Here is a 26,558-nt window from a genome sequence, read left to right as displayed (position 1 = left end):
TCCAATCTACCTACCTCATCCCATATTGTTTTTATTTTGTTTTTTGCTCTTTTGCACACCAGTATTTCTACTAGCACATCATCAACTGCTATCACTATCACTCCAGTGTTCATTTTTAAAATTGTATTTACTTCGCTACAATGGCCTATTTATTGCCTTACCTCACACCATTTGCACACACTGTATATATATACTTTTTTCCCTATTGTCTTATTGACTGTACGTTTGTTTATCCCCTGTGTTGTTTGTGTCACACTGCTTTGCGTTATCTTGGCCAGGTCGCAATGAGAACTTGTTCTCAACTGGCCTACCTGGTTAAATAAAGGTGAAATAAATAAAAATAAAAACAATTTTTTTTACAAGGATTAAATGTCAGGAATTGTGAAAAACTGAGTTTAAATGTATTTGGCTAGGAAAAAAATGTAACTTGAAAGGGGGAGAGCAAGAGATGTAGGTGCCTATTACTATTACCACTATATGTTTAGATGTAAACGTGATTCAAGATCATACACCATACCCAGTGGGTCAACTTCCTGCTTACAGATAACAATAACATCCAAGTGTACCTTTTAAGGGAAACAGAACCAGTGTGATTCATTTGATCATGTTTTTTCCCAATCAGGCCGCAGTGGAAGTCTTTGGTCTGGTCCAGGAGTTACTTCCTGCTGTCTCCGCTTTGAACCAGAAGTATGCCCCACTGGCTTTCAACCCCAACCAATCAACAGACAGCACCACGGGCAACCAGCTGGAGCAGGGCCTATCAGCTTGCACCACCTCCAGTCACTATGCTGTGATAGAGAGCGACCACCCTTACAAGCAGGCCGGAGTCACACAGTATATGGTAAAGCATTCACACACGGTGAAGTGGGACTGTTCCCAACGTAGGAATTCTTAGTCAACGGTAAAGAAAAGTATATATCTAGCAGAACTGGACTTATTATATGAACCAGGATGTACGTTTTACAAATGTGGATCCCCATTAACTTTTGCAGAAGCATCAGCTACTATTCCTACGCATAATTGTGTCATGGCTTTAACCATCCTCTCCCCCTTAACACCTCAGCTGTCATTCCCGGACTGCGTGCGGTGGACCACCATCGAGTTTGACCCCCAGTGTGGCACAGCCCAGCCAGAGGATGTCCTCCGCCTGCTCATCCCAGGCCATTCGCTCCACCTGTCCAGCCTGAGCACCAAGCCCCTGGCCCACGACACCATCAACACCTGGGTGGAGCTCAAGAAGATCTCTGGCTCCAATGGCTGGCCCACCACTGTCCTAGTGCTGCCAGGTAAGATAAAAGCGGTCCAACGCTTAATTACTTAATTTCAAACAGATTTGCCCGCTGGGTGTGAGGGTGTTTTGTTTCAGTAGGAAGGCATTTGACTAGCTAAGTCAAATGACACGCAAGGAAAGAAGTCATTTGAACCAATCAAAAGGTTAGGTTCAAATGACACGCAAGGAAACAAGTCATTTGAACCAATCAAAGGTTAGGTTATTGATCGGGGCAGCTCAATCTCTTCAATGGACAGCTCTGCTCAGCCACTTGCTACATTAATTAATCTCAGCTAAACTACAATAAAGTAGTCCCCCTGTCCTCCCTGCGGACAATATCACAGCATCACCCTTCTGTTCTTCCTTTGGCATCCCAGGAAACGAGGCCCTGTTCTCCTTAGAAACTGCCTCTGACTACGTAAAAGACGAGAAGGCCTGTTTCTACGGCTTCAAGTGTGTTGCCGTGGGTTACGAATTCAACCCCGGACCAGATGAGGTAAGGGGGAACTTTGTTTTACTATGTTAAAACGGTAGTTTCCCCCAAAAACAAGATTTACCCACTTTTCCTGTTCTTGTACTGTCATTTGTTGTCAAGAATAGTTTTTACAACAAATGATACCTTTCTCTCTCTCTCTGTGTGTGTGTGTGTGTGTGTGTGTGTGTGTGTGTGTGTGTGTGTGTGTGTGTGTGTGTGTGTGTGTGTGCGTGTGTGTGTGTGTGTGTGTGTGTGTGTGTGTGCGCACATGTTTAAGGTTATTATCCAGCTGGAGAAGGAGTTGGCATACTTGGGCAGTGTGTGTGCTGCTGCTCTCATGAAGAAGGATCTGGCTCTTCCTATAGGTGAGGGAGATCATAGAACATGGCAAAACCGATGGGTAACACAGGAGAACTCATATTGAGCATGTACTGTATCAACTCGTATTCTTTTAATACAAGTACCAGGTGCTTGTTCTCATTATTGAAGTTGCAGTCAAATATATTTGCACCTTTACACTTTACAATGGAGCAGAATGTTCTCTTTTTTCTTTTCAAAACTGGTTCATAATTTAGTTCAGGCCATTTTGTGATTTTGAAGTGAAAATTCTAAATGTCATTTTTTTCTTGGTCCTGTGCAGTTGTAAATCATACAAATACACTTGTGATCACCAAACGTTTTTTTCAATTTAATCTTATTTTGTGAAGAAATAGTGCCAATATATTTGACTGCAACTGTATACAGGTGAAGTTGGAAGTTTACATACACTTAGGTTGGAGTCATTAAAAATAGTTTTTCAACCACTCCACAAATTTCTTGTTAACTATTGTTTTGGCAAGTCGGTTAGGACATCTACTTTGTGCATGACACAATACATTTTTCCAACAATTGTTTACAGACAGATTATTTCACTTGTAATTCACTGTTTCACAATTCCAGTGGGTCAGTTTACATACACTAATTTGACTGTGTCTTTAAACAGCTTGGAAAATTCCAGAAAAATGTGATGGCTTTAGAAGCTTCTGATAGGCTAATTGACATAATTTGAGTCAATTGGAGGTGTACCGGTGGATGTATTTCAAGGCCTACCTTCAAACTCAGTGCTTCTTTGCTTGACATCATGGGAAAATCTAAAGAAATCAGCCAAGACCTCATAAAATTTCCTCCACAAGTCTGGTTCATCCTTGGGAGCAATTTCCAAACACCTGAAGGTACCATGTTCATCTGTACAAACAATAGTAAGCAAGTATAAACACCATGGGGCCACACAGCCGTCATACCGCTCAGGAAGGAGACGCGTTCTGTCTCCTAGAGATGAACGTACGTTGGTGTGAAAAGTGCAAATCAATCCCAGAACAACAGGAAAGGAACTTGTAAAGATTCTGGAGGAAACAGGTACAAAAGTATCTATATCCACAGTAAAATGAGTCCTATATCGGCATAACCTGAAAGGCTGCTCGGCAAGGAAGAAGCCACTGTTCCAAAACCGCCATAAAAAAGCTAGACTACGGTTTGCAACTGCACATGGGGACAAAGACCGTACTTTTTGGAGAAATGTCCTCTGGTCTGATGAAACAAAAATGGAACTGTTTGGCCATAATGACGATTGTTATATTTGGAGGAAAAAGGGGGAGGCTTGCAAGCCGAAGAACACCATCTTAACCGTGAAGCACGGGGGGTGGCAGCATCATGTTGTGGGGTGGCAGCATCATGTTGTGGGGTGCTTTGCTGCAGGATGGACTAGTGCACTTCACAAACTAGATGGCATCATGAGGGAGGAAAATTATGTGGATATATTGAAGCAACATCTCAAGACATCAGTCAGGAAGTTTAAAGCTTGGTCGTAAATGGGTCTTCCAAATGGACAATGCAAAGCATACTTCCTTAGATGTGGCAAAATGGCTTAAAGACAACAAAGTCAAGGTATTGGAGTGGCCATCACAAAGCCCTGACCTCAATCGAAAATGTGTGGGCAGAACTGAAAAAGTGTGTGCGAGCAAGGAGGCCTACAAACCTAACTCAGTTACGCCAGCTCTGTCAGGAGGAACTTATTGTGGAAGGCTACCCGAAACGTTTGACCCAAGTTAAACAATTTAAAGACAATGCTACCAAATACTAATTGAGTGTATGTAAACTTCTGACCCACTGGGAATGTGATGAAAGAAATAATAGCTGAAATAAATCATTCTCTCTACTATTATTCTGACATTTCACAATCTTAAAATAAAGTGGTGATCCTAACTGACCTAAGACAGGGAATTTTTACTGGGATTAAATGTCAGGAACTGTGAAAAACTGAGTTGGAATATATTTGACTAATGTGTAAACTTCCGACTTCAACTGTATGTGCTTGTATGATTATAATTTGCACTAAATGGCATATCATATTTTATCATCTGTACTTTTTTTTTCAGGGAATGAACTTGAAGAGGACCTTGAGATTCTTGAAGAGACCTCTCTCCAGGTATTCTGATGCCATTTAACTTTTTCATAATCACATTGTGACGTAACTAAAGCTCTCAAGTGTGTAAGCATGAGGTGTGAAAAAGACGGCCAGCCCTCAAACTTATCATCAAGCCTCTGTCAGCATGTAACGATGACATACAGTGCTGCTTAAAAGTACGTGGACAGATTTTTTCAGGACATCCCTGCCAGCCAAACATTCTCCTTACCCGGACGATGCTGGGCCAATTGTGCGCCGCCCCATGGGTCTCCCAGTCGCGACCGGCTGCAACAGAGCCTGGACCCAGAATCTCTAGTGGTACAGCTAGCAGTGCGATGCAGTGCTTTAGACCATTGTGCCACTCGGGAGTCCACCACCTGGACAGACCTGAAGGTTTCTGGAAGCCCATTCTCTGGACCGATGAGTCCAAAATGGACATTTTTGTTCACAAGCAACACCGCTACGTTTTGCGATAACCCAACACGGCCTACCACCAAAATAACCTTATCCCAACAGTCAAGCATGGTGGTGGGAATGTCAAGATCTCAGCTGCTTTTCCTCCTCTGGATCTGGATTACTCCACATCATTAAGGGAACCATGAATTCTGAGGTATACCAGGAGATTCTGGAACAGAACGTCAGTCCATCAGTCAACGAGCTAAAGCTGGGTCGAAAATGGGTCTTCCGTCAAGACAACGACCCAAAGTATTCAAGTAAATCTACCAAAGAATGGCTCAGGAGAAAGAAGATTTGTGTTTTGGATTGGCCATGTCAAAGTCCTGACCTAAATCCAATCGAGATGCTGTGGCAGGACCTGAAGCAGGCAGTTCATGCCAGACACCCCTCAAACCTCACTCAATTGGCTGAGTTCTGTAAGGAGTAGTTGGCAAATATCCCTCAAAACAGATGTCAGAGACTGATTACTGGCTATAGGAGATGTTTACTCCAAGTTATCGCTGCTGATGGAGGTGCCTCAAACTATTGGGGTTCACATAGTTTTGCACACATCAAATCTGAGTTTCGATTAAACAAACCACTTTTGTTAAATAAACAATGAAAATATATGATATATTTTTGTTTCTGTCATTTACTTGGAATGTCTTTATTACAAATTGGGGTTTATTTTAATATTTATCGCAAATGAATGACCAGCCCTGTAGGGTTCTCATACTTTTAAACAAGACTGTACTTCCCTCTCCTTCCCCCTTTCCCTCCCCCCCTCACTCCAGGTGTGTAAGGCCCACTCAGGTATCCTGGGCAAGGGGCTGGCCCTGTCCCACTCCCCCACCATCCTGGAGGCTCTGGAGGGCAACCTGCCCCTGCACCTGCAGACCAACGAGCACTCTTTCCTTGAGGACTTAATCACCTGCGAGCAGAACTCCAGCGGAGGACGCCTGGCCAGGTGAGAGAGATGGAGACGGCATGTAGACACAAACACACAGGCCCACGTACACACACACACACTGCGTGAAACAAAGCTCAGCTCATAGCCAGGTAAGCTGTGAAGAACAGCTATGAATATTCCCACTTTGTGGTACATTTCTTTGTCTCTTGTCCAGGTTGTAAATAAATAGATAAAGAAATGTACCACCCTTCCCCCAGGTGGCTGCAACCGGACTCATACGCGGACCCCCAGAAGACGTCTCTGATCCTGAACAAGGACGACATCTGCTGCGGCTGGCCCACTACAGTGGCCGTCCAGACCAAAGACCAGTACGGAGACGTGGTGCATGTGCCCAACATGAAGGTCAGGGTTTTGAATTGTTCTGTTCTGTTACTTCATGTCATAGAAAGCCTACATCGTCACATGATTGTTTGTAGTGACAGATTAGACCCGAAACATACACTTATGTTTGCCGCACACTACCTATTCAGACTGTTAGCTAACCTGCCATTCAGACTGGCTACCAAGCCACTGAAATTTGCTTTAACTTGGGACATTTTCAACTCTGGTCTTAAGCTCTCTAGTTGCCGACCATTAAGTCGCTGAGTGTCCCCTTGTGTGCATCGGAAATGACTGGTTGCTGGTAGCTAGAACACTGATATCCTCACCAGATGTTATACCACTGTAATGTTATCAGATTTTCATTGTGAACATAGACTATGTTAGCTAACATTTGCGAACTGTACACCTTGTTGAAGGCATCCCATGTCTCTCCCTCTCTTCTCCACCAGGTGGAGGTGAAGGCTGTGCCCGTCTCCCAGAAGAAATCCATGCAGCAGGAGTGCATGAGGAAGCTGCAGCGTCTCCCAGGCAGTGCCAACCCTTCCTCCTCGGGCACTGCTGACCTGACCTTCGGGGGCCTGCCCATGCCCAAGCTGGACGCCACTTACGAGCCCATGATCGTCAAGGAGGCGCGCTACATCGCCATCACAATGATGAAGGTTGGGCAACCATAAACCTGTGACCTTAGAGATCAAACAGATTAGTTTAGATGTTTATATTAAAATGAATGTTTTATCTTTATGCGTTGGACTGAATTGAATTTATTAGCTTGTATGTGAAGAATACTGGTTTATTTTCTACCTGGGCCCTTGTTCACCTCCCGCCACATATCTTCTAGATCTGGAGCGGAAAGCAACATGGCAGAACCTAGGTGAAGCTGTTGCTCACCAGACCCGTGTTTCCTTGTGAAATGATAGAGAAATAGTTTGTTTTTAGAGCGTAACCTACCTGTATTATGTATTTGACACCATGCTTATCCTCTTTGTCCAGGCCTATGAGAATTACTCGTTCGAGGAGCTTCGCTTTGCTTCGCCCACTCCAAAGAGGTAATAGATGAGATACAGTTCAATCAAGTGCAGCAAAAGTAATTGAATGTAAACAAACTCCTTTACATTTTAGTCATTTAGCAGACACTCTTATCCAGAGCGACTTACAGTAGTGAGCGCATACATTTTCGTACTCCATTTGAACCTAGGTTTGATGACATGACAAGTGAGGTCGAAGTGGATTTGGATTTAAACGTATTCATCCCTGTGTCTCTCCCCCGCCAGGCCCAGTGAGAACATGTTGATCTGGGCCAACACAGACGGGACCTACAGTGCCAACTGGACCCCCGGGGCTGTGGGCCTCTATACCATCCACGTCACCATCGACAGCATCGAGATCGGTAAACCAGACCAGGGTTGGGGTCACTTCTAATTATATTGTCATTTCATTGTAATAAGTGAACAAAAATTCAATTTCCAGTTCCCATTTCCTCTATTGAAATTGGACTAGAGAGTTCAAGTCAGGTCAACATAACTTGTGTAATTTTTGAGTTTCTGTTCATTGAAAGTTTAGCACAATCACTCAAAAAATGTACGTTGGTAATGTGTTTCGTCTTAAGATTTGAGAAAATAAATGTATTAGTTAGTACAATGTATTCAACATATATTAGTTGTTACTATTAATGAAAGTTATCTGCTAGCTGAGTGTTGACTGTGTGTGTTTAACCCACTAGATGCTGGTCTGGAGGTGGAGGTGAAAGACCCTCCTAAAGGCATGATCCCACCTGGCACACAGATGGTTAAACCCAAGGCCGAGCCCCAACCTAGCAAGGTGAGACCGACACACCTGAAAACACATACTCATCTGAGAATAGACCAAAGAACCGACCGTCACAGCCAGTGGTGTCTGTTGTGTGTTCATTTACTGTTTGTATCTGGTCCTCTGTTTCCTCTAGGTGTTGTCAGTGTCTGGCTGTAATCCATAGGATAATTGTTTTCACGTCTTGTTCACTCTCATTCTAACTGGTGCTTATCTGTGTGGACATTTTATAATGAAGAAAATTGTGTTGCGCGAGGGTTGTACGTTTAATGCAGGGAATATTTTCCACTGTCACAAACCATGTTCTGTAATCATTGTTTTTGGGGCTGACTATTATCAAACAGACAATGGGGAAACAAACTGCACGTTTCCACTCAGCTCTTTGTCTCTCCCTTCTGATCTTGTGTACAGTGGATCATATCCAGCACCATCAGAGAACTGGGTCGATGGTAGGGTTTATTATGGTTTGAATATTCTTTATTTAACCAGGGAATTTGTATTGAGATGATCAATTCTTGTTTCAAGTCAACCCTGGGTTTGGACTGACCAACCAGCAGTGTTCCGAATGGAGTACTTCTACGCTTTCTCCCACTATTTTGCTTTGTGTGTGTGTGTGTGTGTGTGTGTGTGTGTGTGTGTGAGAATGTATACACTGTTTGTGTGTCTGTCGTCTTCCCCTCTGCTGCCACTTCTTTTTCTCTTTCCCCTCCTGAGGTTCCTGCAGCTCACTGTCTCCCCGTCTGTCTCTCTGCTTCTCTCAGGTCTGCAAATTTGTGTCCATGGACAGTGCAGGCCTCCGCGTGCGTAGTCACCCCTCCCTGCAGAGCGAACAGATAGGCATAGTGCAAGTCAATGGCACCATCACTTTCGTTGATGAGGTAAAGTGCTCTAGACCAGGCGATTTGATCATGTCATAGCGTTACTCTTCTCTTTGACCTTTGACCGTTTTTTATTTTAATTAATTAGGACTGAATCCTAACTTGGGATCCAAGTGTGTGACCTTAACCCGTTACACTCTTGGGAATTAGCCTATTTGAATAGGGCTAAATTGAAGTGTTTCCTACAGAAGAAATATGAAAAGCGTATGCATAAGCATGGTCGTAATTGAAAGGGAACAGTTTGTAGATTATTTTTTAGACCAAAGGTGAGGGCACAACATTTCACCTGACACAAGACTGAATTCAAACATTACACCGTTGATTTTATGTGCATTTTACATTTACTGTACTTTTCGCCACATTTGCTGATAAATAAAATCTGAAAATACTCTGTATTTTGCAACCCTAACCTCAAACTTTCACTGAAGTTGTGGTCAATCTGGGAGTTGAGTTGAAATTTGAGGTATTATGCACAGATCACAAGTCAGGATTCAGTCCTTGCAATCTACAGTCATTTTGTACGACTGTTTTGAGTACAGAAGAACTGTGCAGTGAGTCTACCACTTTCTAGTGATTACTGCTTCTCTTCTGAGCTCACTTATTTGTTACCTTTGTGTTGTTTTATACACATGCGAGACATAGAGGCTGCAGCGAGAGAGAAAAAACGAAATTAAACCTTAAAGCTCAGTGATGTTACTCTGAGATTAGTGTGCTTTCACACAACATGACACTCCAAACATGCTGCCAAGCATGCTCCATTTATTTTAGGACTGGTTTTAAACCTGGGTTTTACATTTTGCACCACTCAGTATAGGTAACTCTGCCTTCCTTGTTGATTCTGGGTTTCTGGAGCCATTTAGCCCAGTTGACTCTGTTTCCATAGTGACAGGAGGGGGGTATGCCTGTGCTCTCTTCCCTCTGTTGCTTGTTTTCCCATAGATCCACAATGATGATGGTGTTTGGCTCAGGCTGAATGATGAGACAGTAAAGAAGTATGTGCCCAACATGAATAGGTACACTGAAGCCTGGTGCCTCTCTTTTAACCAGCACGTGGGCAGGAGCCTGCTGGTCCCAGCCGACGTAAGTAAAATGACGATCAGTCAGTCAGTCTATATGATAGCAGGGTAGTCTACCCCCTATGCTGCTCTTTTGGGGAAAGCATCACAGATCATGAGAGACCCCTCACTACCAGACCTTCACGCAAACAAATGGCAGCATAAGGGCAACATGCATGCCTTAACTCATGTCTGAGGGGATGAGGAAAAGGTTCACTTTAATGTTACTCGAATGTGTTCGGTTGGACATGGCTCTTGAAGAAAAAAAAACGCATGATCAGTTAATACATGTTTAAGGCATTGAAGTCATCCCCAATGCAGTTATTGACCAAAAAGATAGAGGTAGTAGATGAGCCATTTCAGTGTTTAGTTTGAAATGGTATTAGCTGCACAGTCTGCGGTTATCTTCACCTCTTCCTCATTGCTTTCTTCTCACCCAAGCTTCACAAGCACAGGCACCTCAGAGCAAAATAAAAAAGTTTTGAAATATCATATATTTGCGCCATGTCACAAACAACCTCAAAACTGTAAAGGCTGGTTGCTTAGACTCAGATTAAGCCTTGTCCTGGCCTAAAAAAAAATAATCATTTTTAAATTGTCTTTTTCATTTGAGCATGCTTTTTATTCCAGTACTAGGCTTAATCTGGGACCGGGAAACTAGCCCTGTCTAATCAGGGACTTCATGGTTGGATAGATTAGAAAATGTTTACATTCATTAATTAAAAGGCATTGCCTATGTATTTACCATCAATTTTAAGAATAACTGTGTTCTGTCATGAAGCAATCATTGGTCCCCAACACCACTTCATATGGAATTTGTGCTTCTACCACTCCACAATTCTGCCTATGCATTGGGCTGCTGAGGCTTGTAAGGTTCAGAGACTTCTATGTAAGGGCATTGTCAAAAACAGCATGACACACTACATCCTATATGTGGAAGATTTCTTTTTATTTTTTAAAGTGATTTTCTGTCTTTTTTAAACTTCAAAATACTTGAAAAATGAAAAAAAGTCTGAGCTCAATATGATCGTTTCACTATTGCCAGTAACCCAAAAGTGGTTTAAAAAATGCCTCTCCAACACAAAATGTGGGAAATAAAATGTGGGAAAAATAACAAAATGTTCACCATGACACTTCACAGGAAGGAAGCTAATATTTGACAGACTATGTCAACGTTCTGAATCATTCACAACATTTTGCTATTCCTTCACGATTGCTCGAGTACAAAGCCTATTTGTTCACCCTGTCAAAATTGGTGACAGCTCACTCTTCTCAAGTTCAATTACAAAATAACTTAAGAACCAACAAAATTGCTGAAGAACCCCCCCAAAAAAACATTTATTCCAAAGAAATACATTGACGCTTTTTCCTTCCCTGTTTCTCACGCTCAAATCAAAATGTATTGGTCACATACACATATTTGGCAGATGTTATTGCAGGTTTAGCGAAATGCTTGTGTTCCTAGCTCCAACAGTGCAGTAATATCTAACAATTCACAGCAATACACACATCTCAAAGTCAAATAATGGATTAAGAAATATGTAAATATTAGAATGAGAAATGTTGGCGTGACATTGACTAAAATACAGTATATACAGTGCCAGTTTGGACACACCTACTCATTCAAGAGTTTTTCTTTTTTACTATTTTCTACATTGTTAAATAATAGTGAAGACAATGAAACAACACACATGGAATCATGTAGTAACCAAAAAAGTGTTAAACAAATCAAAATATATTTAAGATTTTAGATTCTTCAAAGTTGCCACCCTTTTCCTTGATAGCTTTGCATCTTGGCATTCTCTCAACCAGCTTCACCTGCAATGCTTTTCCAACAGTCTTGAAGGGGTTCCCACATATGCTGAGCACTTGTTGGCTGCTTTTCCTTCACTCTGAGGTCCAAATCACCCAAACAATCCTATTTGGGTTGTGGTTGGGTGATTGTGGAGGCCAGGTCATTTGATGCAGCACTCCATCGCTCTACTTCTTGGTCAAATAGCCCTTACACAGCCTGGAGGTGTGTTGGGTTATTGTCCTGTTGAAAAACAAATTGTAGTCCCACTAAGTGCAAACCAGATGGGATGGTGTATCGCTGCAAAATGCTGTGGTGGCCATGCTGATTAAGTGTGCCATGAATTCTAAATAAATCACCAACAGTGTCACCAGTAAAGCACCATCACACCACCTCCTCCATGCTTCACAGTGGGAACCACACATGCAGAGATCATCCATTTACCTACTCTGCGTCTCACAAAGACACAGCGGTTGGAACCAAAAATCTCCAATTTGGACTACAGACCAAAGGACAGATTTCCACCAGTCTAATGTCCATTGCTTGTGTTTCTTGGCCCAAGCAAGTCTCTTCTTCTTATTGGTGTCCTTTAGTAGTGGTTTCTTTGCAGCAATTCGACCATGAATGCCTGATTCACGCCGTCTCCTCTGAACAGTTGATGTTAATGTCTGTTACTTGAACTCTGAAGCATTTGTTTGGGCTGTAATTTCTGAGGCTGGTAACTTCAATGAACTTATCCTCTGTAGCAGAGGTAACTCTGGGTCTTTCTTGTGGTGGTCCTCATGAAAGCCAGTTTCATCATAGAGCTTGATGGTTTTTACGACTGCACTTTAAGAAACTTTCAACGTTCTTGAAATGTTCCTGATTGACTGACCTTCATGTCTTAAAGTAATGATGGGCTGTCATTTCTCTTTGCTTATTTGAGCTGTTCTTGCCATAATATGGACTTGGTCTTTTACCAAATAGGGCTATCTTCTGTATACCACCCCTACTTTGTCACAACACAACTGATTGGCTCAAACACATTAAGAAGGAAATCAATTCCACAAATGAACTTTTAACAAGGCACACCTGTTAATTTAAATTGTTAGGTTCTAGTTCTGAGTAAGCTTAACCAAGTTTAATTCTTCCCAGAGGATCAATACATTAGACAAAGACATGTTCACACACAAACACTGATATTTAACCCTTTATTCTAGGCTGAGTCTTTTCCTACACATCTGAACACCCAATGCATTTATTTTGCTAGACAGAACCTTAGTGTTAACTGTTCTTCTTCACATCATCTGACCTGACCTCTACCCCAAAGTGCTCACTCCTCCCCAACACACGGCTGTCATGGTGCTTGGTACCAGACTGTGTCTCTTCTCCTCCCAGAGGATCCCTGATGGCTAACAATAACATATCCTGACATAATGTAAACGTTATACATTACCCTCTCTCCCTCAGTGACATGATAAGTACATTTCATATTCTCAGAACCCAACAAAATGCATTCCAGGTGACTACCTCATGAAGCTGGTTGAGAGAATGCCAAGAGTGTGCAAAGCTGTCATCAAGACAAAGGGTTAGGGTTAGTTACTTTGAACAATCTCAAATATAAAATATATTTTGATTTGTTTAACACTTTTTTGTTTACTATATGATTCCATATGTGTTATTTCCTAGTTTTGATCTCTTCAATGTTATTCTACAATGTAGAAAATTGTAAAAATAAAGAACAACCCTGGAATGAGTGTCCAAACCTTTGACTGGTACTGTACATGTGAAATGAGTAAATTAATCCTTTGCCGTTTCTTGACTTGTACTTACGATGTGTTGCTCAGAGTCTCTTTAACGCTAGCCAAGGAGTCATGGATATCTGCTTGTTGTCGTGGACCCCCTTAACTATATTCCCACAGGTGAGTTGTCTGATGTGTATGTCTTGGCTGCTCTGGTTCTTTTTCATCCGTCTGTTATTTCTACATGGCTTATTGAAACCCCTTCCCCCCCTGTGAAGTTATATAATTTGAGTTATAGTTGACTTTGCGTTTTTTTTAACCACAGTTGCATCACTTTCTGAATAGTTTATTTTAAGAACACTGTCATTCTACCTCCATTCTCCTTTAGGAATCAGCTATTCAGTTAAGGTTAAATTGTTATGCTGTTTGTGCTGTGATAACCTTTCTCATTTCACTTGAAATTCGAGCCTTTGATGAAAATTGATAACACGGACATCATTTGTGTGTTGAGGGTTAATGACATTGATGTCAGTAAGTTACATGTTGCTTTTGTAGGAGAAGGTAGATGACATTGCCTACTGTATGTGTCTATTACTGTGGCCACCATATGACATATTGCCTACTGTATGTGTCTAGTACTGTGGCCCCATATGACATATTGCCTATTGTATGTGTCTAGTATTGTGGCCCCATATGACATATTGCCTACTGTATGTGTCTAGTACTGTGACCCCATATGACATATTGCCTACTGTATGTGTCTAGTACTGTGGCCCCATATGACATATTGCCTACTGTTTGTGTCTAGTACTGTGGCCCCCATATGACATATTGCCTACTGTTTGTGTCTAGTACTGTGGCCCCCATATGACATATCGCCTACTGTATGTGTCTAGTACTGTGGCCCCATATGACATATTGCCTACTGTTTGTGTCTAGTACTGTGGCCCCCATATGACATATTGCCTACTGTATGTGTCTAGTACTGTGGCCCCATATGACATATTGCCTACTGTATGTGTTTAGTACTGTGGCCCCATATGACATATTGCCTACTGTATGTGTCTAGTACTGTGGCCCCATATGACATATTGCCTACTGTATGTGTCTAGTACTGTGGGCCCATATGACATATTGCCTACTGTATGTGTCTAGTACTGTGGCCCCATATGACATATTGCCTACTGTATGTATCTAGTACTGTGGCCCCATATGACATATTGCCTACTGTATGTGTCTAGTACTGTGGCCCCATATGACATATTGCCTACTGTATGTGTCTAGTACTGTGGCCCCATATGACATATCGCCTACTGTATGTGTCTAGTACTGTGGGCCCATATGACATATTGCCTACTGTATGTGTCTAGTACTGTGGCCCCATATGACATATTGCCTACTGTATGTATCTAGTACTGTGGCCCCATATGACATATTGCCTACTGTATGTGTCTAGTACTGTGGCCCCATATGACATATTGCCTACTGTATGTGTCTAGTACTGTGGCCCCATATGACATATCGCCTACTGTATGTGTCTAGTACTGTGGCCCCATATGACATATTGCCTACTGTATGTATCTAGTACTGTGGCCCCATATGACATATTGCCTACTGTATGTGTCTAGTACTGTGGCCCCATATGACATATTGCCTACTGTATGTGTCTAGTACTGTGGCCCCATATGACATATCGCCTACTGTATGTGTCTAGTACTGTGGCCCCATATGACATATTGCCTACTGTATGTGTCTAGTACTGTGGCCCCATATGACATATCGCCTACTGTATGTGTCTAGTACTGTGGCCCCATATGACATATCACCTACTGTATGTGTTTAGTACTGTGGCCCCATATGACATATTGCCTACTGTATGTGTCTAGTACTGTGGCCCCATATGACATATCACCTACTGTATGTACCACCTCTAGTACCGTGCACCCATTTGTGAGTTGACAGTTGAAACATATTTCAAGCCTGTGCAGTATGAAGTGGTACATCATTTTTATTTATGCATTTATCATACTTTGTCATCACACTTTTTGAGAACTTTTTGGTGACATTCAGGTGTTGTTAATGAAGCCTGTGTTCTTGTCCACTTTATGCCATTGAGACAGTATCAGCCCAAGAACCAGCTGTGCACTTGATGCTCACAGGGTGTCCTCGAAAATGTGTTAGTCATTGTTGCAACATTTAAGTAAGCGTTTTGCTCTGTCAACATTTAAGTAACGTTAGGCTCCATGTCAACATTTGTTAGAGTGGATCCTACTGGTTTTGTTGAACTGATAGCTCTGTGGACAGTACTGTAAAGCTGTAACCGCTATGCTGGAACTTTGATCATTTGATAATCTGAAACACTGGCTACATTACATCCTCTCTCATAAGACACATAGTTTCATCCTGATTCCTTATAACTATGTCATCACATCAGACATCCATTACTACTCGCCCACTGACTGGTCTCCTAACCTAGCCTGATTGGTGTTAATGCTAGTCAATTCCCTCTTGCAGGAGGCCAGGGGCCAATTGGAGCAGTCTTCTAACCTAGCCTGATTGGTGTTAATGCTTGTCAATTCCCTCTTGCAGGAGGCCAGGGGCCAATTGGAGCAGTCTTCTAGCCTGATTGGTGTTAATGCTAGTCAATTCCCTCTTGCAGGAGGCCAGGGGCCAATTGGAGCAGTCTCCTAACCTAACCTAGCCTGATTGGTGTTAATGCTAGTCAATTCCCTCTTGCAGGAGGCCAGGGGCCAATTGGAGCAGTGTGTTAAGGAGGTGAGCGCCAGCGGCCGCCCCTCCCAAGAGGCCCCCTCCATGCAGGACAGGGTGAGGCAGGGCGGCGGCGGCCCTGGGCTTTATAAGGTAGTGAAGACGGGCCCCTCGGGTCACAACATCAGAAGCTGCCCACACCTTAGGGGTATCCCCATTGGAATGTTAGTACTTGGGAACAAGGTCAAGGCAGTAGGCGAGGTATGATTGTGTGACTTAAATTATTTGTAGTGGCGGCCGATAAATTATAATAAGGCTATCTATAAAAATATTTAAAAGGGCAACACAAACGAGCATAATATCTATATAACTAAACATACAGCACAGTTCTTATGCCTGTCTCTTTTGTTGCCCTCTACCTTGCTCTCTTTGCTAACACAGACCGAGGCGTTGTAATGCGTTTGGTTTCCCCCTTTTGCTTGTAAATTGGTTGACTTGTTTTGCCTTCAGAAAGTATTCATACCCCTTGACTTATTCCACGTTTTGTTACAGCGTGAATTCAAAATTAAATACTTGTTTTTCTCTCACCCAATCTGCACATAATACCCCATAATGACTAAATGAAAACATGTTTTGAAAAAGAAATGCAGAAATATCTAAGTATTCACTCCCCTGAGTCAATACTTTGTTGAAGCCCCTTTGGCATCGATTACAGCTGTGAATTGTTCTGGATAAGTCTCTAAGACTGTGGTCACCAACCGGTCGATCGCGATTGATTTGTCGATCTCCAAGGCATTTCTAGTCGATCGTCCAACATTTATGTAAAAAACCCAATGATAAAGCCTTGTCTTCCTATTTTATTTTTATTAGTCTCGGGCTGTTGGTGGTAGGTGCAGCCAATTCAGCTGGTGGTAGGCAAACTGTTGCCATTTCATGTGTCCGAAGGTACAAACTCTGCCTTCCCGGTGTGCCTGGAGAGGAAATCATGTGCACTATGCCACCGCTGGCCAATCAGATGGCTCAGATGACCCAGTCTGCAGTAACTTAGCAGGCATAAAAGACTCCTCACTCCTCCCCAACTCACGGCTGTCCTGTTGACTTGTACCAGACTGTGGCCCTTCTCCTTTCCATAGTATCCCTGATGTCTAACAATAACATGTTCTGACAGAATGTAAATGTTCTGCATTCCCCTCTCTCCCTCAGTGACATTAATAAGGATATTTCATATTTCAAGTTTAGAACCAATCAATAGTGACTGGGTGTATTGATACACCATCCAAATTGTAACTAATAACTTCACCATGCTCAAAGGGATAGTCAGCTTTAAAAAATAAACATGTTTTACCCATCTACCAATAGGTTCCCTTGTTTGCGAGGCATTGGAAAACCTCCCTGGTCTTTGTGGTTGAATCTGTGTTTGAAAGTCACTGCTCAACTGAAGGACCTTACAGATAATTGTATGTGTGTGGTACAGAGATGAGGTAGCCATTCAACAATCATGTTAAATGCTATTATTGCACACATTGCAGCTTTTCATTTTTAATGAATTTGTAAGAAAATAATTCCACGTTGACATTATGTGGTAGGGTGTTGTGTGTAGGCCAGTAGCAAAAAAAATCTCTATTTAATCAATTTTAAATTCAGGCTGTAAAACGTCAAGGGGTGTGAATACTTTCTGAAGGCATGTACTTTGCCATTGAGAGGGTGAATACACAAAATGACTGTGGGTGTGTGTGCTCTGTCAATTCTCCGGGTGGTGGCTCTTTAATTAACACACTCCAATGGCTACAGCATTTTGCGTTTAAACATTTTAGTTTGTTTAAACTATATACAATGATCTTCATTTATTCATCATTGGAAACAAATGAGATATTTCTGAGGTTTACATTTTTTGATCCTTCACTACTTTTTAACATTGGATTCTTGAAATGCTGAAGCCATACTGTATCTCAGATTAATCTTTCCCCTCTTACACCTTCTGTTGACTTTGTTTCTCGGGGCACATTTTGATGCGCTTTAAAATTTCTTGACCCAAAGTGCTGAATGGTGCTTACTTGACCTCTGTTAGGGGGATGTGGTGTGTCATGCTTTTACTAGAATGCCCTCTCTGAACCAATGGCTCTCCGGCTCTTTCTCAATTCATCTTTCCTTGAGTCCACACAGCCTATATCCTCACCTCCTTCTCAAACCGCATTGGAGAAGGAGGTATGAGGGGAGGAACCTAGGACGACAAGGAATACAAGGAATCATGGAAAGACTCACTAACCCTCTCTCTCTCTCTAAGCACTTATTAACATTTACACTTTCCATCTGCGTCTGTATGTCTAAAGTGGTGATTTTCTTTCAGGACTTTTACAAAACCAAACAAACAAACATGCATTTACCTTTCAATATGATTGACTTTTAGAGTAAGTTCTTAAATTGATTCTCTTTATACAGTATGACATTGCTCTGTAGGGATGATGTTGTACATTTTGTATAAGGGGATGGGATGGTATTTGTGAGAAATGTGTGTGAGGATGGTGCTGTGTGTGTGAGAGGACTAGCATGTGTGTGTAGATGGTTAAAGAGCCTTGTGTTGTCCATCAGGTGATAAACACAGAGGGGACGTGGGTCCAGCTGGACAAGAATAGCGTGGTGGAGTTCTGTGAGAGCAACAAAGGAGAGGCCTGGGCTCTGGCCCGAGACCATGGGGGAAACCAGTACCTACGCCAAGGGGAAGGTAAGAGCCCCAATAATTACCTTTTTACTTACCTTACTGCTTTGAGACCTCTGTAATCTTTGTAGAACAGGACCCATATTCACAAAGCATCTCAACAGTTCCTAGCAATCCTGTTGACCTGTTTTAACAACAAAAAACTAAAAGCAAATCAAATTTTATTTGTTGCATGCGCCGAATGCAACATGTGTAGTAGACCTTACAGTGAAATGCTTACTTACAAGTCCTTAACCAACAATGCAGTTTTAAGAAAATACCTAAAAAACAAGTAGGAGTTAAGAATAACAAATAATTAAAGAGCAGCAGTAAATACCAATAGCGAGGCTATATACAGGGGTACCAGTACAGAGTCAATGTGCGGGGGCACCGGTGTCGAAGTAATTGAGGTAATATTTAGATGTAGGTAGAGTTATTAAAGTGACTATGCATAGATAATAAGAGAGAGTAGCAGCTGTGTAAAGGGGAGGGGGGCAATGCAAATAGTCTGTGTAGCCACTTGATTAGCTGTTCAGGAGTCTTATGGCTTGGGGGTAGAAGTAGTTTAGAAGCCTCTTGGACCTAGACTTGATGTTCCGGTACCGCCTGCTGTGCGGTAGCAGAGAGAACAGTCTATGACTAGGGTGGCTGCAGTCTTTGACAATTTTTAGAGCCTTCCTCTGGCACCGCCTGGTATAGAGGTCCTGGATGGCAGGAAGCTTGGCCCCGGTGATGTACTGGGCTGTACGCACTACCCTCTGTCAGATGCCGGGCAGTTTCCATACCAGGCAGTGATGCAACCTGTCAGATGCTCTCGATAGTGCAGCTGTAAAACCTTTTGAGGATCTGAGGAACAATGCCAAATCTTTTCAGTCTCCTGTTCACGACTGTTTTGGTGTGCTTGGACCATGTTAGTTTGCTGATGTGGACGCCAAGGAACTTGAAGCTCTCAACCTGCTCCACTACAGCCCCGTCGATGAGAATGGGGTAGTGCTCGGTCCTCCTTTTCCTATAGTCCATACTCATCTCCTTTGTCTTGATCAAGTTGAGGGAGAGGTTGTTGTCCTTGCACCACACTGACAGGTCTCTGACCTCCCTATAGGTAGTCTCATCGTTGTCTGTGATCAGGCCTACCACTGTTGTGTCATCTGCAAACTTAATGATGGTGTTGGAGTTGTACCTTGCCACACAGTCGTGGGTGAACAGGGAGTACAGGAGGGGACTGAGCATGCAACACTGAGGGGCCCCCGTGTTGAGGATCAGCGTGGCAGATGTGTTGCTACCTACCCTCACCACCTGGGGGCGGCCCGTCAGGAAGTCCAGGATCCAGTTGCAGAGGGAGGTGATTAGTCCCAGGGTCCTTAGCTGAGTGATGAGCTTTGAGGGCACTATGGTGTTGAACGCTGAGCTGTAGTCAATGAATAGCATTCTCACATAGGTGTTCCTTTTGTCCAGGTGTGAAAGGACAGTGTGGAGTGCAATAGAGATTGCATCATCTGTGGATCTGTTGGTGCAGTATGCGAATTGGAGTGGGTCTAGGATTTCTGGGATAATGGTGTTGTGAGCCATGACCAGCCTTTCAAAGCATTTCATGGCTACAGACATGAGTGCTACATGTCAGTAGTCATTTAGGCAGGTTACCTTTGTGTTCTTGGGCACAGGGACTATGGTGGTCTGCTTGAAACATGTTGGTATTACAGACTCAGACAGGGAGAGGTTGAAAATGTCAGTGAAGACACTTGCCAGTTGGTCAGCGCATGCGGCCTTGTGAATGTTGACCTGTTTAAAGGTCTTACTCACATCGGCTGCGGAGAGCGTAATCACACAGACGTCCGGAACAGCTGATGCTCTCATGCATGTTCCGTCTGGCCTCGCAGCCTTGTGAATGTTGACCTGTTTAAAGGTTTTGCTCACATCGGCTATGGAGAGCGTGATCACACAGTCGTCCGGAACAGGTGGTGCTCTCATGCATGCTTCAGTGTTGCTTGTCTCGAAGCGAGTATAAAAGGCATTTAGCTTGTCTGGTTGGCTCGTGTCACTAGGCAGCTCTCGGCTGTGCTTCCCTTTGTACTCTGTAATAGTTTGCAAGCCCTGCTTCATCCAACGAGCATCGGAGCATGGTTCAATCATAGTCCTGTTTTGACGCTATGCCTGTTTGATGGTTCATAGCGGATAGCGGGATTTCTTATAAGCGTCCGGGTTAGAGCTATTAAGTCTATGTCTGGTAACACTAATGTTAATGAATTACCGTCATGTGTTTTGAAGGTCATGTGTTTTGAAGCAAATGCTCACCTTCAATGGCCACTGGCACGCTGGAGAAGTGTGCTCTTCATGGATGAATCCTGGTTTCAACTGTACCGGGCAGATGGCAGACCATGGTCTGGTCGCAGTTGTAAATGAGAACTTGTTCTCAACTAGCCTACCTGGTTAAATAAAGATAAAATAAAATGGTGGCAGTGGGATTATGGTATAAGCTACGGACAACAAACACAATTGCATTGTATCGATGGCAATTTGAATGCACAGATACCATGAGAGATCATGAGGACCATGGTAGTTCCATTAATCCGCCTCCATCACCTCATGTTTCAGCATGATAATGCACGGCCCCGTGTTGCAAGGGTCTGGACACAATTCCTGGAAGCTGATAATGTCCCAGTTCTTTCATGGCCTGCATACTCAGAGGACATGTCACCCATTGAGTATGTTTGGGATGCTCTGGATTGACACGTACGACTGCGTGTTCCAGTTTCCACCAATATCTAGCAACTTCACAAGCCATTGAGGAGGAGTGGGACAACATTCCACAGGCCACAATCAACAGCCTGATCAACTCTATGCGAAGGAGATGTGTCGCGCCGCATGAGGCAAATGGTGGTCAAAGCAGATTACTGACCTGTTTTCTGATCCATGCTCCTACCTTTTTTTTGTAAGGTATCTGTGACCAACCGATCCATATCTCTATTCCCAGTCGTAAAATCCATAGATTATGGCCTAAAGAATTTATTTTAATTGATTGATTTCCTTATATGAACTGTAACTCTGTAGAGTCTTTGCAATTGTTACAAGTTGCATTTATACACTTTTGGTTAAGTTTACTTCCATTCATTTTTTAAAACCAGTAATGGTTACCTTCAGATGAGTCCTGTACCATTCGGACGGTACAGACGTTTTCGGGAGAAGAGCAATTTTTCCAGGATGTCTCATGGTTTGACAAACACCGTTCTAATTCTGCCACCTTTCACCGCAGATACGGAAGTGCTATATTGTCAATAAACCTTGATTCTGTGGTCAGTGAACCATTTATGTGTTTATTTTGAGGTGTGCTTTGGATCATTGTAATGCTGGAAGATCCAACCATGGCCCAGTTTAAGCTTCCTAGCAGAGGCAGTCAGGTTTTGAGTCCATGATACCATGTATCCTAACAAGTTGTCCAGGGCCTTTGGAATTAAAACATTCCCACAACTTCACAGCGGGGATGAGGTACTTTTCTTCATAGCTACGTTTCTGTCTATGCCAACCCACCTCTGGTGTTTGTTTCCAAAAAGCTCTATTTTTGTTTCATCTGACACCTCACAAGTCCTCAACTGGGGCGGCAGGTAGCCTAGTGGTTAAAGTGTTGAACTAGTAACCGAAAGGTTGCAAGATTGTATCCCCAAGCTGACAAGGTAAAAATATGTCGTTCTGCCCCTGAACAAGGCAGTTTACCCACTGTTCCTAGGCCGTCATTGAAAATAAGAATTTGTTCTTAACTGCCTTGCCTAGTTAAATATAGGTACATTTAAAAAATAAAATAAATACATAAATAAACCTTGAGGCTGGTGTTTTGAGGGTACTATTAACCTGTCTAGGACCAACAGCCAATAAAATTGCAGGGCGCCAAATACAAATCAACAGAAATCTCAAATCAAATTTCTCAAACATACAAGTATTAGGCACCATTTTAAAGATACAATTCTCGTTAATCCAGCCACAGTGTCTGATTTCATAAATGCTTTACAGCGAAAGCTCCACAAACGATTATGTTAGGTCACCACCAAGTCACAGAAAAACCCAGCAATTTTTCCCGCCAAAGAGGAGTCACAAAAAGCACAAATAGAGATAAAATGAATCACTAACCTTTGATGATCTTCATCAGATGACACTCATAGGACTTCATGTTACACAATACATGTACGTTTTGTTCGGTAAAGTTCATATTTATATCCAAAAATCGTATTTTACATTGGCGTGCTAGATTCAGTAGTTCCAAAACATGCAGTGATATTGCAGAAAGCCACATGAATTCACAGAAATACTCATAATAAATGTTGATGAAAATACAGCTATTATACATGAAACTTTAGATACACTTTTCCTTAATGCAACCGCTGTGTCAGATTTCAAAAAAACTTTACGGAAAAAGCATAATCTGAGAACGGCGCTCAGAGCCCAAACCAGCCAGAGAAATATCCACCATGTTGGGTAGTCAACATTATTCATAAATAGCATAATAAATATTTACTTAACTTTGATGATCTTCATCAGAATGCACTCCCAGGAATCGCAGTTCCACAATGAATGCTTGTTTTGTTAGATAATGTCCATCATTTATGTCCATTTATGTCCAATAGCTTATTTTGTTAGGGCGTTTGGTAAACAATCCAAAAGCGCGATCTGTTCCATTCGGACGAAACGTTCAAAAAGTTATATTACAGGTCGAAGAAACTTGTCAAACTAATAAGTATAGAATCAATCTTTAGGATGTTTTTATCATAAAAGTTCAATAATGTTCCAACTGGAGAATTCCATTGTCTGTAGAAAAGCACTGGAAGGAGAGCTACCTCTCAAGTGAAAGTGCTTGACTGAGAACGAGGCTGTAGGCAGACCCCTTAGTCAAACAGCTCCCATCCGGCCCCCCTTCACACGAGCAGCCTGAAACAAAGTTCTAAAAACGGTTGACATCTAGTGGAAGCCTTAGGAAGTGAAAAATAACCCATATCCCACTGTGTATTCGATAGGGGTGAGTTCAAACCTCAGATTTCCCCACTTCCTGTTTGGATTTTTTCTCAGTTTTTTGCCTGCCATATGAGTTCTGTTATACTCACAGACATCATTCAAACAGTTTTAGAAACTTCAGAGTGTTTTCTATCCAATACTAATAATAATATGCATATATTAGCATCTGGGACTGAGTAGGAGGCAGTTCACTCTGGGCACGCTATTCATCCAAAAGTGAAAATGCTGCCACCTATCCCTAACAAGTTTAAATTAAGCTGTCAGTTGAGGACTTGTGAGGCATCCGTTTTCAGCTGTGCTAACATAATTGCAAAAGGGTTTTCTAATGATCAGTTAGCCTTTTAAAATGAATCTAACGTGTGAATGGATGTTTTGGTTGCTGTTGTTGGTGGAGCCAACGTGGTCCAGCTCTGTCTTCTCTCCCAACAGAACAAAGCCTGCTAGAGCATGGGGCCCAGACCCCCCCAAATAGCCCCTTTTCTGTCCAGGCCTTCAACAGTGCTGCTGGAGCCATTGGGGCCTTCGAGACACAGGGCTTCAACTATAGCATCTCAAACAACAAAGGTGAGGCCAGCCGGGGGACTTGGATACGTCACTGGGTGGGAGAGGGATGCCTACACTGAGTGTACAAAACATTAGGAACACCTTCCTAATATTGAGTTGCACCCCCATTTGCCCTCAACAGCCTCAATTATTCGGGGCATGGACTCTACAAGGTTTCAAAAGTATTCCACAGAGATGCTGGCTGATGTTTACTCCAATGCTTCCCACATTTGTATCAAGTTGGCTGGATGTCCTTTGGGTGGTTGACCATTCTTGATACAAGAAACTGTTGAGCGTGAAAATCCCAGCAGCATTGCAGTTCTCGATAAACTCAAAACCGGTGGGCCTGGCACCTACTACCATACCCCGTTCAAATGCACTTACATCTTTTGTCTTGCCCATTCACCATCTGATTGGCACACATACGCAATCCATGTCTCAATTTTCTCAATGCTTAAAAATTATTCTGTAACCTGTCTCCTTCATCTACACTGATTTGAAGGTGACATTAATACAGGATCATAGCTTTCACCTGGTCAGTCTGTCATGGAAAGAGCAGGTGTTCCTAATGTTTTGTACAATCAGTGTACATGGACTTGGTAGCTACAGCTGCTTCTGATTTAGGAAACTCCGAAGTTGTTGCCTGAAGCAGAACCTTGGTCATGGTTATTAGGCATAAAACTTGATAAAATGATCAAACATGAGCAGGTAGTGTATCTGTTGCATAGCGTTTTAAAACAAATCAAATCATATTTTATTTGTCACAAGCAGTTGTAGGCCTTACGTGAAATGCTTACTTACAAGCCCTTAACCAACAATGCATTTCAAGAAATAGAAAATAATGATTAAATAAACTAAAGTAAAGAGTAAAATAAAACATAACACAATAAAATAACAATAATGAGGCTATATACAGGGGGTACCGGTACTGAGTCAATGTGCGGAGGTACAGGTTATTCAAGGAATTTTGTACATGTAGATAGGGGTAAAGTGATTATGCATAGGTAATATACAGCGAGTAGCAACAGTGTAAAAACAAAAGGGGGGGGGGTTGTCAATGTAAATAGTCCGGGTGGCCATTTTGATTAATTGTATAGCTTGGCTTGGGGGTAGAAGCTGTTAAGGAACATTTTGGACTGGGCCGTACGCACTACCCTCTGTAGCGCTTTACGGTTGGATGTCGAGCAGTTGCCATGATGCAACCAGTCAGGATGCAGCTGTAATACTTTTTGAGGATCTGGGGACCCATGCCAAATCTGTTCAGTCTCCTGAGGTGAAAAGGTGTTATTGTGCCCCCTTCACAACTGTCTTGGTGTGTTTGGACCATGATAGTTCGTTAGTGATGTGAACACCAAGGAACTTGAAACTTGACCCGCTCCACAACAGCTCCGTCGATGTTAAAAAGGGCCTGTTCGGCCTTCCTTTTCTTGTAGTCCACGATCAGCTCCTTTGTCTTGTTCACATTGAGGGAGAGGTTGTTGTCTCTGACCTCCTCTCAAAAGGCTGTCTCATCGTTGTCAGTGATCAGGCCTACCACTGTTGTGTCGTCAGCAAACTTAATGATGGTGTTGGAGTCGTGCTTGGCCACGCAGTTGTTGGGGTACAGGAGAGGACTAAGGACACACCCCTGAGGGGCCACGGTGTTGAGGATCAGCATGGAAGATGTGTTGTTGCCTACCCTTATCACCTGGGGGTGGCCTGTCAGGAAGTCCAGGATCCAGTTGCAGAGGGAGGTGTTTAGTCCCAGGGTCCTTAGCTTAGTGATGAGCTTTGTGGGCACTATGGTGTTGAACGCTGAGCTGTGGTCAATTAACAGCATTCTCACATAGGTGTTCCTTTTGTCCAGGTGGGAAAGGGCAGTATGGAGTGCGATTGAGATTGCGTCTTCTGTGGATCTGTATGGGCGGTACGCGACTTGGAGTTGGTCTAGGGTTTCCGGGATGATGGTGTTGATGTGAGCCATGACCAGCCTTTCAAAGTACTTCATGGCTACCGATGTGAATGCTACAGGTGTTAGTCATTTATGCAGGTTACCTTTGCTTTCTTGGTCACAGGGACTATGGTGGTCTGCTTGAAACATGGGTATTACAGATTCGGTCAGGGAGAGGTTGAAAATGTCAGTGAAGACACTTGCCAGTTGGTCCGCACATGCTCTGAGGACACATCCTGGTAATCCGTCTGGCCTCGCAGCCTTGTGAATGTTGACCTGTTTAAAGGTTTTGCTCACATCGGCTATGGAGAGCGTGATCACACAGTCGTCCGGAACAGGTGGTGCTCTCATGCATGCTTCAGTGTTGCTTGTCTCGAAGCGAGTATAAAAGGCATTTAGCTTGTCTGGTTGGCTCGTGTCACTAGGCAGCTCACTGCTGGGTTTTCCTTTGTAATCCATAATAGTTTGCAAGCCCTGTCACATCCGACGAATGTCAAAGCCGTCGTAGTAGGATTAG

The 26,558-nt window shown here is 42.8% G+C and overlaps 1 protein-coding gene across 19 annotated transcripts in view; it reads left to right on the top strand.

The window, feature by feature from the left end:
- The window catches only part of LOC139539159 (E3 ubiquitin-protein ligase MYCBP2-like), a 233,145-nt gene that overhangs the window by 150,734 nt on the left and 55,853 nt on the right, over positions 1 to 26,558 (top strand). For 6 of the 19 annotated variants that reach the window (XM_071341989.1, XM_071341984.1, XM_071341992.1 and 3 more), the window contains exons 38-54: positions 623 to 841; positions 1,064 to 1,286; positions 1,648 to 1,766; positions 2,023 to 2,110; positions 4,160 to 4,209; positions 5,418 to 5,590; positions 5,791 to 5,935; positions 6,364 to 6,573; positions 6,905 to 6,960; positions 7,186 to 7,316; positions 7,635 to 7,732; positions 8,482 to 8,598; positions 9,538 to 9,678; positions 13,272 to 13,346; positions 15,906 to 16,136; positions 18,465 to 18,597; positions 23,998 to 24,132. In XM_071341989.1, coding sequence (XP_071198090.1) covers positions 623 to 841; positions 1,064 to 1,286; positions 1,648 to 1,766; positions 2,023 to 2,110; positions 4,160 to 4,209; positions 5,418 to 5,590; positions 5,791 to 5,935; positions 6,364 to 6,573; positions 6,905 to 6,960; positions 7,186 to 7,316; positions 7,635 to 7,732; positions 8,482 to 8,598; positions 9,538 to 9,678; positions 13,272 to 13,346; positions 15,906 to 16,136; positions 18,465 to 18,597; positions 23,998 to 24,132 — 2,344 coding nt within the window. The remainder of the gene's footprint in view (positions 1 to 622; positions 842 to 1,063; positions 1,287 to 1,647; positions 1,767 to 2,022; positions 2,111 to 4,159; positions 4,210 to 5,417; positions 5,591 to 5,790; positions 5,936 to 6,363; positions 6,574 to 6,904; positions 6,961 to 7,185; positions 7,317 to 7,634; positions 7,733 to 8,481; positions 8,599 to 9,537; positions 9,679 to 13,271; positions 13,347 to 15,905; positions 16,137 to 18,464; positions 18,598 to 23,997; positions 24,133 to 26,558) is intronic. The other 13 variants (XM_071342003.1, XM_071341995.1, XM_071341998.1 and 10 more) reach the window with 11 other exon arrangements.

This window comes from Salvelinus alpinus, chromosome 14 (genome assembly GCF_045679555.1).
Source record: "Salvelinus alpinus chromosome 14, SLU_Salpinus.1, whole genome shotgun sequence".
Classification (NCBI taxonomy): Eukaryota; Metazoa; Chordata; class Actinopteri; order Salmoniformes; family Salmonidae; genus Salvelinus; species Salvelinus alpinus.
The sequence above is the reverse complement of the archived record's forward strand: the minus strand, read 5'-3'. Positions and strand labels throughout refer to the sequence as shown.